At 41.2% G+C, this 12,095-nt stretch overlaps 1 protein-coding gene across 2 annotated transcripts in view; it reads left to right on the top strand.

Annotated features, from left to right (window-relative positions):
- Positions 1–12,095, top strand: part of IKZF3 (IKAROS family zinc finger 3) — a 224,925-nt gene that overhangs the window by 172,503 nt on the left and 40,327 nt on the right. For both annotated transcript variants that reach the window (XM_077459817.1, XM_077459816.1), the window contains exon 6: positions 3,725–3,835. In XM_077459817.1, coding sequence (XP_077315943.1) covers positions 3,725–3,835 — 111 coding nt within the window. The remainder of the gene's footprint in view (positions 1–3,724; positions 3,836–12,095) is intronic.

Below are 12,095 nucleotides of genomic sequence, written 5' to 3'. Positions count from 1 at the left end.
TCTGGTTGAGATTTTTTAAATCTGGAGAAACCAAGAAATATGAGGGATCAGCATGTCATAGATTTGTACGACTAAAATACAATTTCGATGGAGTTGGCCATTAAGCCCGTTGTAAGAGTTCAGTTAGTGGTCACTAATGCACTTAAAATACTTTTATTAGCATGTAGACATGGTGCAGGTAAAAAATACCATGCCTGTTTGCCAGTAAAAGCATTTTTACTGAAGTCTGTGCTGAGGGAACCATGCAGACAGCCATTGCTGACTTTCTGAAAACGCCAGTTGCCTGTCTCTGGCTTTGGTATTTAAAGTCACTGACCTGGAACAAGTATGCAACAAGGTGGGTTAGAGATGTAGAACTTCTGATCTGCATATTTGCTCTTGGGAACTTCAAGTCTGCTTAACCTGCTCTTAGACTCCTGATCTGCTTATTTACTCTTGATCAGTATTTCAGAAAATAACATTGACAATAGATCAGTCAGGCAACTAGCTTTTTCAGAAGATCAGCAATGGTAGTCTACATATTTCTTTAAGTATTAGTTTCCTCAGTTGCTTTCAGCAGACTGAACCTTTATATGCATATAGCACTTGTGGTGTCATAGGGACTGATCAACATTGTGTATACAGGATATGAACATTAAAAATATATAATTTTTTCATTTAAAGAGCACACACATATTTTGAGACGCTTATAAGAAACCATTTGACATCACTCCCTGCCACCAAATTAACATCCAGTTCAGTGTCCTGGCCACAGCCAAGTAGACACACAATGGAACTGCTATGTTTTTGGAATATGAAAGTAACTTCATTAGAGCACTATGTATGAGTCAGGGGACTCTACTAAATGAAAAAGCAATGAATAATCTTTGATTTAAGAAATTACGTCTAGGGAAAAGATTTTATTTTTACATTTTAAGACTTTTAGCCTTAGCTCAGCACAGGGCTGAAAGCTGTGGTGAGCACACAAAGTATTATTGAAGCAAATATGTGTACCTGAATGAGAAACCACAGAAACCAAGAAACGACACATTCCAGGCAGATGGGTCCTGGTGGCCATCAAATCCAGGTCCCAAGACCTGCAATGAGGTAGGGCTAGCCACTGAGCCAATATGCTGCTCCAGTTTTCATGTAACCACACTGGGTGCTTTGCTGTAAGCAGTATATTACAATTTAGGTCAGTGATTGCCAGCCAGTGGCTTAGGAACTATACCTCACTGTTCATATTATTTGTGGCAGTCTCTGATTACCTCTATGACTGTCTTTCACTTGTATCTCAAATGCTTATTATCACAAAGGCAAGTAGAGTTTGCAAGTTTGGTATTGTTTCATAAATATATTTTATTTAAAGGGTCAATCCACCCAATAATAACATTGCAGTTTGATAGCTACGGACAGATTGAATTACACACTGGCATCTTATGTATTTCCCTACAGTATATGTTGCCAACCTGCTCACTTACCCTAGCCATTATGAAAAAAGCTTACATTTGCTATTATATTATAAATTAATTTGCAGTGGGGAGAGTAAGGTTACCCTTCCCGCTAAATAAGAAACAATCCTCCCCAGTTGTAATATTTCTGCAGGTAGCTCCCAGAAAGCTACATGGTGCCAGTGGGTGATTCAAGGATGTGCAGACTCTTCAACATGGTTGCCTAAAATGGTATTAAAGTCATTATTTTTCTCATAAATTAGATACTAATAATATAACTTACATGTATTTGATTCCATTTGATATGTCCCCTGGCTATGCTCCTACACTTCTGCATCCTCCTGTTCTATGTGTAACCCCTTTGTTGTCAGGACCTATGGGGTCCTGCAGCAGTCTTCCCTACGTGCATGCTTCCGCTGAGACTACAACTATATGTGCAGCCATTCAGAGCACCACATGCATAGGCAGCACAAGAGAAACATAGAAACATTTTCAGTCACTGCTGTGGAAGAGGAGGAGAGGCGTATCCCTCTTGCAGTACCCATGCGTGCAGTGCTCGGAATGGCGGCATTTACAGATGTAGTTTCAGCATGGGTGTGCAAGTAGAGGAGACTCCAACAGGACTTTATAGGATCCAGCGGTCCAGGGGCAAACATAGAACAACAGTGTAATAGCATGTCCAGGGGAAAGTTTAAAAGGAACCCCTGAAAATGTATTAAAGCATGAAATGCATGTAAGCTATATTCGTTCCTAAGTTAGGGAAACAATTTCATTTTATTACCACTTTTAAAATAAATTGTGATGAGAGAAATGGGGAAGCTGTCACTGCTAAACTCCTGAAAATGCAAGTTTCCTGGCTGATTTTTGGACACACTACCTTTTATATTTTAACACAGGCTGTCAGTTCCTTCACTCACTCCTTCGCATCCATTTGGTTGTTTGTTAAATTAAACATCTTTAGGCCCCTTTCAAACGAGAGGTCCGATCAGATCTGCCTGTCTGTTTTTCAGGTGGATCCTCCCTTCTCCTCTATGGGTAGTCAAATGTAAATGGACTTGTGTCCGTTTACCCCCAGCTACCTCCGATCCGGCAAAAACAAACTGAACATTCCCCTCTGTCTGGCCTAATCATATCGGAGGGCAATCTGATGTCATCGGACAGATGGTCCATTTACATCTGACTGCTGATAGAGTAGAGTGGGCTGTGTCCATGTCCGCTCTGCATAAGTGGAGTGGACATGGACCTATTATCTGGCTGCTCTGCTCAGCAGGTGATCAGCAGATAGATTCCCTGCTAAGACAAAAAGGATCCCATCCATGTAAAATGAGCCTAATGCCGCGTACACACAACCGGACTTTCCGGCAGACTAGGTTCCACAGTCTTCCCGACGGATTTTCCGAACAAACGGACTTGGCGACACATGAACGGACTAAGTCTGTTCCAAAGTCTGTTCATTTTGAACATGATGTAAGACGTGACGCCAGACCAGCATACAGACAAATGGTTTTCCTGATAGGAATTGAGTCCCTCAGACAGATTTGAAACATGTTCTATTTCTAGGTTCAACTGATTTTTTTAAAGAAAAACGATCAGATTTGCCCACACGCGATCGGATTGTCCGACGTACTGATTCCGTCAGACCTAGTCTGCCGGAAAGTCCGGTCGTATGTACATGGTATTAGAGTTTTTATTAAACTCTCCTAAGTTGGCAGTGCTTCTGGGAGTCATGACTGGTAGACTTGGTGCTACAGAAGACTGGTTGCCTCTTCTTAATGTCTTCTGTTTGCTGTAGTCTGAGGACCATGCCTTTGGACAGCCAATGGGAAGTGTGGCATGATCATCTAAAAATGGACCCTTCTCTGCATTAATAAAATAGAAGGATCAGGATCATCATGTGAGCAGGGATATAGGAAACGTATTTCTGCCTTTCCATTTTTTTTGTTTTTGTTTTTTAAGGAAACAGTTAAGGGGGGAGTGTACTTGAATTCCAGCTAAGTTATTGATCTGGAACCAGTATATACCAAGGATCAGTATAAAGTCCAAAGTCTTTATCTGCATACTTTTTCAGGGCCATTTCCTGATAAGGAGCTACCATCTTCAGAAGGAACGATCAGCAGTGGGGAGCCTCCATGTTTCTCTTGTCACAGATTTCTTTTAATGAGGAAGTTTTGAGTGTTGTTTTTATCTTACTTTGTGTTAGCCAAGTTTGGTGCACTTGGATGTGGCTCATGAGATAACAGTGGTTGGGTACCTCTAATGCAGACAGAATCAAGCTGTTGTTTTATTGCCTTCAGTGGAGAAACCATACAAGTGTGAATTCTGTGGACGTAGCTACAAGCAGCGCAGCTCTCTGGAAGAACACAAGGAGCGATGTCGTATTTATCTTCAAAATATGAATGAGTCTGGTGGGTTTAATGCTTACCTTACTAACATGGCAGCTCTGGTCCCTGAAAAGATGCCTCTTCAGGGAAGCTTTCCGCTTAATGCCTTTCTTACATTAACCTTTTCTTATCCTGTTATAATTACTTATATATACATCATGTTACTTCAGTGTCCAGACAGTGTAAATACGCTTATGCAGTGGTTAGTAACAGTTTTATAACCATTCATAGAAGCATCACAGGTTGTTTTGGGCTACTTTGCACTTCAAAGGTCTTCCACAAAGCACCTCTGAGATCCTTGCATTTCGAATGTAAAGGTTAGTTATTTATTATGTATACAAGCATAAAAAAAACATGTACAGTTAAGAACCATAGACATGATTCCACCATAAAACACAGTAGGAGAAGAGGTTTTTAGATCTTCTGATGGTGTTTTAGGTGGAAGGGGTAGAGCAGGGATGCTCAACCAGTGGCCCTCTGATGGGGCTTATGACCTAATGCTATGGGATGGTGGGATCCCAGATTGAGGGTTTGCCGACCAACCATCCCACAGCACTAGAGTGGATGGAGCCAGCACGGAGAAAGCACATGACAGAGGGTACAGGAGCTGCATAAGCCGATGCTTCCTCTTCCAGCTACTGTCTTAGGCGAAGTACATTTGGTATCACTCCACTTGGGACATGAACCTTTCTAACAGCCTAGCGATGCCAGCAGAAACTGAAAGACAAAAAAGCAAGTTTAAACATCAAACCGTTTTGCAACCGGCATATTCTTGATTAAACATCACATAGTTTTGCATTGAGCATATTAGCACTTATTATTATTATTTATTATTATTATTCAGGATTTATATAGCGCCAACAATTTACGCAGTGCTTTACAATATAAATAACACTTACACTTATAAAAAAAAGTTTATTAGGCTGCTTACACACTGATTCACAGGTGCAGTGCAGTACTTTCCTGGGGGTTAGCTGCAGTGAGCCATAGACTTCTATTATATCCTGTGGGTTTGGTGTGCATTCAGAAAGATGTAATAGTTGATAAACATCCAACGGAGATAAGTTCCATGGAAAATTATGATCTGTTTAAAATCTTTATTATGTTATTCAAAATTTTAAATTCCGAACCATTTCCTTTTATTGTGGCCCACGATCGGTTACCAAAACACTTAAGGCCGCGTACACACGCGCGGACTGTTCGCCCAACTTTGTCCGTCCAACAGTTTCGGCAAACAGTCCGCTCAAACTTAGCATGGACGGACATGGCCACACACGACGGACGAACAGTTTGCTGAAACCGTGCGCGATGACGTGAACGGCACGTACGACGGGACGAAAAATACGACGTCCTATACACTGCATTATAGCTTTCGGCGTGAAAATCCTTTCTGAGCATGCGCGCAACTTTGACGAACAAGCCTACACACGAGCGGACTGTTCGCTGAAACAAGGTTTCAGCGGACAGTTTTACGGAATTTCCGAAAAACCTTGTCCGTCCAACTGTCCGCTGAAACTGTCCACTGAAAGCCCACACACGAGCGGACTGTCCGCCCAAACACTGTTCAGCGGACAAAGTTGGACGAACAGTCCGCCCGTGTGTACGCGGCCTAAGTAGCCCTCTTCAAAAGATTGAGCACCCCTGGGGTAGAACCAAGACCATATTTCACATGAATAGTTGAGATTTAATTTTTTTTTAAATCTCTTGATTTTTTGATGGGGTTTTAGATTGAAGGGGGTAGGATCTAGTGCAGCTTTCAGAGGAAAAGTTGAGATTTCTGTTTTATTCACGTCTGGATTTCCTGGTTGGGTTTTAGGTAGGAAGGGGTAGGATCTAGTTCAGGTTTATATTTGCTTTTGATTCTATCTGTGTGTGTCTCTGGATCTGCTGATGGGGTTGATATCAAATTCTCGCTGAAGGTAGCCTTTGCTCATGCATTTTGTTCTTCTTTGTTTGTTGAATTGCACAGGTTTGTGACGGGCTCACTTTGAAGCTTATCACACACGTTGTATTCAATTTCCATCAGATCTGCAAAACATGATGTAGTGCAAGAGACTGCTTTATTCTGTTTATTAGATTGATTGGGTAGCTTAGTTAAGTCCTCATTATTACATAGTTTTGATAGCTCTTAAGTTGATTGTATGGTCAGAGTGCAATGTATGTGGTAAACCTATGAGCAGCTGATTTAGTAAATATAATAGTTGTCAGCTTAAAAAATATATCAGCTTTGGCTTCATTTTACTTTGGGTAAAAGCAAAACCTTTTTCACACTTCATTCAAATTACAGCCATTGTTATTCAGAGATCATACAGCAGATAGGACTTTTCCGCAGGTACTGCATATCTTGAAAACAGTACAGTTTGGCACGCTTTATGTAATATTGCTAGAAGACTTGACTCAGCCTCTGATAACCATCTTGCACGCTCAACTCGTGCCTTGTGCGTTGCCGGCTTCCTCCCCCCTTTGCTCCACTCTCCTTCCTCCACTGACCACAAATGTGAAGGGCAGGAAGCAATGCCTGCCATTAGACAGCGAGGATACCCGAGTACTCTCCCTCTATTGAGAGAGAAGAGAAAACCTCAAACCAATTCAGTGGAAATACTGGCAACAGGCTCAATATTTGAGAGAAGGCAGCTTGCAGGTGGCCTGTGCATTGCGATCACAGTGGTGGCTATTGTAGCCTGCTTTATAGTGTCAATGCTGGAAGCAGCGACCACCAGATATTGTTTGATGTTTCCTCAGTTAGCACTGACAATGTTTCCCCTTCTAAATGGTGTGAATGTACACGTAGCTTTATTTTTTTTTATAGTAGACACTTTCTAGCTTCTACAATAAGGCAATGCAGATACCAATGAAGATGTGTACAGTGCAGTAGCCAATAGTGTCCAATCAGATTTCAGCCTGCTGTTGTCAGCAAGTCCTCATTGCCTGTTATGAGTTACAGCATTATGCACAGGACTGTTTGCCTCATTGAACAAGCCCAGTTTGGAATTATTTATAAAGCCATGATCTGATGTAGTCAGAATACTTTTTTTTACCATAGATAGAAGGTACGAACTAGGGCCTGTGCCCAGATATCAAGCAATTGAGTTTGAAAATTACTTGCTTAGCTATTGCTAGACTTACCAGGCTTTACAAGTTTGATGCACAATTGCAGCAAGTCCGCATTGCATGACTCCAGATCAACTTTCTTTGCAAACATTCTGCAAGTTTGCTGCAAGTTCTGGTTCAGTTATGTTGTGCAATAGTCATCCCACCACAGGGGTCACTCTGGCTGAATTTTCGTGCTGTAGACTTGCAGAGCTCTTGCTGTAGACCCACCACTGCAACTTTACTCTTGCTAAAGACTTGCCATGCAAAGTTGTTACAAATTGGAAACGTTCCAACTAGAACTTGTGCTTCAAGTGCTCTGCAAGTGTACAAGTTACCAGTGAAAATGTGCAGCAAGTTTACAGACCTACAATTCAACACAGCCACAAATGTGTGGCAAGTTATGCTTGCTATCTCTGTGTCGACTGACTTTTGTTTAATTTTCTAATAAAATTTTGATGCTGAAAGTAATTGAACTGATGCAGAGAAATGTGCACAAATTTCACTTATCCAATCGGTTAAGGGCCTGTGTTGATGGGCCTTTGTTTGTTTAACTACTTCAGCCCTGAAAGAATTTACCCTCTTCCTGACCAGGCCATTTTTTGCAATAAGGCGCTGCGTCGCTTTAACTGACAATTGTGCGGTGGTGCGACGTTGTGCCCATGTGTGTCCTTTTTTTCCCTACAAATAGAGCTTTCTTTTGGTGGCATTTGATCACCTCTGCGGTTTTTATTTTTTGCGCTATAAACAAAAAAAAAAGAGCAACAATTTGGAAAAAAAAACACAATATTTTGTACTTTTTTGGTAAAAAAAAATCACAATAAATGTATATTGATTGGTTGGCACAAAAGTTATAGCGTCTAAAAAATAGGGGATGGATTTATGGATTTTTTTTTTTTTTTTACTAGTAATGGCGGTGATCAGTGATTTTTATCGTGACTGCGATATTCCGGCGGATAGATCAGACACTTTTTTGGGACCATTGACATTTATACAGCGATCAGAGCTAAAAACAGCCATTGATAACTGTATAAATGTCATTGGCAGGGAAGGGGTTAACACTAGGGGGCGATCAAGGGTTAACTGTGTTCCCTAGGTGTGTTCTAACTGTGGGAGGGATGGGACTGACTAGGGGAGGAAACCGATCGGTGTTCCTACTTAGTAAGAGCACATGATCTGTCTCTACTCCCCTGAGAGAACTGGGATTTGTGTGTTAACATACACAGATCCTGGTTCTCGCTATGTCATGAGGGATCACGGGGGCCCGGCGGTCATAGCACCCGCAGGGCACGCTGCGGGCGCGTGTCTTAAAGATCCGACATACAGCTACGACGGCTCGCGCAGGGAGCCAACCTGCCACAGTATAACTGCGGCGTCTGGTCTGGAAGCAGTAAAAGCACGTTTTGCATTCCCACGCAAGTCTATAGTAATGCAAAACCCACTTCGAGCAGCTCAAGTGCAGGTCAAAAGGACATAAATATATATTTTTTCTAATCTGACTAGTGTTAACTTTTAAACAACTTGTAGATAAAATTGGCAAATATTTGTTGTCTATTATAATGACTCTTTAGGTTTAATTTATTAAAACTGGAGCACCCAAAATCTGGTGCAGCTGTGCATGGTACCCAATCAGCTTCAAACTTCAGCTTGTTAAAATAACCCATTCACGCCTAAGGGTAAAACAGATTTCAATGCCTAAGCATAATTTTGCAATTTTGACGTGTTAGTAAAATCGTACATATCATCACAACTGCTTTGCCCATCCAGGTGGATTATACCTTGTTTTTTTGGGCTTTCTTTTGGTGGTAAATAGTAATAAATATCTATTTTTTTATCACAGGAAAACATATAGGAACATATAGAACATATAGGAAAACTAAAATAGTAAAAAAACAAAAAACAAAACACACACTTGTGCAGGGCCATCTTTAATACTGATTAGACATGGGGGTGGAGGGCAAACTTGTATACCCCATGCAATTTTGCATAGGACCCTCTCTCCCATACTATCCCCATCATTACACAGGACCTCCTCCCTCCACAGTCTCCTAAATTGCCCCCTACTTGCAGACTGACCTTGATAGTGTCCAGAGGAGCACCAGGCACCCCTCCCCACCAAACTTTCCATTAAATAGGTTCTTCAGCGGCCTGATGGTCTGTGGCTTGCCAGACATGGTGAGGGAGAAGGTTTGGTGTGGCTGTGCGGAAGACTGACAGGTGCTCTCCCCAGACAAGGTTTACCTTACAGAGCTGCCCAATCATTGCACAGGCTGTGAACATGGCACCAAACTAATCACCAGTGCCCCCAACATTCAATTCCACCCTCATCTCCTGAGTGATAGCCAAATGCACTTATCAACTATTTGAGGGCAGCGCGGGCTTGGGGGGCAGCTCAACTGCTTTGGGCCTCACAACAATGACTGGGCCCGGGGCAGCTGTCCCTTTTGCCCCACATTAAAGACAGCCTTACACGTGTGTATGTTAGTTGTTGCATGTACCCATAGTAGACCCCAAAAACAGTACGCATTTTACTTTTTTTGTTATCCTAACTAAAACACACTGACACTAACTCACACTGATATTAATAAAAAAAATGTTTTTTTTTTAAATGTTTTTTTTTTTTAAAAAAACACTGACCAAAATAAACTGACCATGGCCTTTGACCCTGACCTAGACCTTTGACCCTTACTTGACCCAACCACTAATCCTAGGTACTGACCTAGATCAAACCTTGATCTAGCTATTTTTTATTTTATTTATTATGATTTGTTTTAACACACACACTTTTTTTTTTATCTCTTTGCAAGGAAAGGCAGAGATACAATGCATCTCTCCCCTCCATTCACAGAGAGAGAAACACAGGGGCCAGCTTTACAGCGATTGATCACTGTGACAGCCAATCAGAGGCTATCACAGCGATCCGGTGACCCAGCAGCGGGTCCCAGATGTTAGTACGGGACCTGGGGCTGCCTGTGAGACCCGGTTCTCTGTGCTGGGAGAGTGCTGTGTGGCGCGCTACCAGCACAAAGACAGATACACATATATATGCGACCCCACGGAAAAAAGCCCAGTCCAGTGAGACCGCATATATGTTTTACGTCAGCGTGAAGGAGTTAAGCTTTGACAATAACACCAGGAAGCTGCTTGGCTACCATGCACAGCCTCACCTCACTTCGCACTCTACAGCTTTAGTAAATCAATTATTTTTATTTATTCGCAAATTAAATAAAATGTGTATTTTTTTGCAGTGCTTAAACAATGAATAAATGAAAAAAAGAAAACAAAAAATAAGGTTATATTGTATAGAAGTGTTTAAATAAAAATATAAAAATCAAAACAACATGGGGAAAAAGGACTGTTCAGGGTCAAGTAAGGCTTATTGGGGGGTTAAAAAGGTAGACCTTTTAATATAACATTTAATAAATTATTATTTTTTTCACTTGCAAAATCGCTGGAACTGACTGGACTGAAGAATAAAAATATATTCTAACATTATTTTTTGGTACTATGTAATTATGAATGAAGCCTGCAGTGGTTTCACTGAGTAGAGTAGCCACAGTGGCACAGGGAGCTTTGGCCATACAACGTACTTTTGAGATATTTGAGCTTTGGAGTTTTTAAGCTGCTGAGTACCCCCAAGATCTTCAACTGGTTTAATCATTTATTATTTATTTATTACAGGTACTTATATAGCGCCTTCAATTTACACAGCACTTTACATAAATATTGTACATTCACCCTCTAAGGTCCCTAACTCACATTCATACATACGCATACTAGGGCCAGTTTGGACAGGATCCAATTACATATAATCTTGCTATGTTAGCAGAGCCAGCCTTCTAGAGCACATTTTAGATTTTTATTAATAGGTGGGACATATCGGCAGGACCTATCGGTTGAACTAAAAAAAAAAAAGACCCGATTCCGCCATCAACACTTCAATGTGGATGGGTGAATCACTCCCATTGTGCCTTTGTATTCTGATAGCAGGGAGACCTCCCTGCAATCAGAATACACTGATCAGCGGTGCCGGCCATAGCCAGCAGCTCTGATCGTGTGGACATTTTCCAACAGGCTAGTTGTACAAAAGTCGGTCGGTAGATGGATTTCTGTACAACCAAGCTGCCCATACATGGATCCAAATTCAGCCAGTCCCTGCTGAACCAGCTGAATTTCGATAATGTATGGCCAGCTTAAGGTGTTACTATACCCACAACAGTAAAATCAATGTGTATATGCAGTAAAGTGTTCTTGTTATACTCACTGTGGAACCTAAGGAGTTAATCCTGCGCATTGTGCAAAAGGCTGTTTGATCCTGTTTTCTCTGATCCTCCCCTTCTTACGCCCTGATAGAACAGAGCCTTGGGGGCAGTGGCCGCTGGTGAAGTTTTAGAATGGGGGAGCACAAGACCCCGCCCTTCCTTTTTGACCCCTCCCACTTGGTGAAAATGGGCATGGTTTCAGTGAAATAGTGGGTGTGGTTTAAATGATGTGGCTTTAAGGGGGTGTGGTTAGTGTCTGAGATGAATGAGGGATGGAGGGAGAGGGAGGGACAGCAGGCCCAGATCCTACACAACAATAGAAATATATGTGTATTCTAGAAAGTTTAACAATCAGAAGATAAAGATTCTCCAAACACCTGGTGTTAATGAAATAAGGTTCCGATATGGATTGTTGAGAACTGGGTGTGCCACATCCCGAAATCAAAATGACAATAAGAACCCCCCTACAGGTGGGACTTTAATGGCACTACCAATACACATATAACCAAAAGAAAGTATATATATATATATATATATATATATATATATATATATATATATATATATATATATATCTATATATATATATATATAATTACATTTTATTATACACAATACAAAAATACATAGAAAAATTATTATATACAAAAACACGGTTGCATCATAATACAGACATGAGAAGTGAACCGGACAATGTGTCCAGTTTACTTCTACTTGGTTATATGTGTATTGGTAGTGCCATCTCACTTGTAGGGGGTTCTTATTGTCAAACACCTGGTGATAGCACTTCAATTATCCCGCCACCATGGTTGTTATGGTGTCAAGATGATTGAAGCTCATTATTTCTATTATTACATTGTTATTTAAAATGAAATCATTCAACTCGCCATAATGCAAAATCAGTGGGAGCCCTGAGTGAGCCTGGGTGCCCC

Source organism: Lithobates pipiens, unplaced genomic scaffold (assembly GCF_037356315.1).
Source record: "Lithobates pipiens isolate NorthernLeopardFrog02 unplaced genomic scaffold, aLitPip1_a1.2 Scaffold_28, whole genome shotgun sequence".
NCBI lineage: Eukaryota > Metazoa > Chordata > Amphibia > Anura > Ranidae > Lithobates > Lithobates pipiens.
The sequence above is the reverse complement of the archived record's forward strand: the minus strand, read 5'-3'. Positions and strand labels throughout refer to the sequence as shown.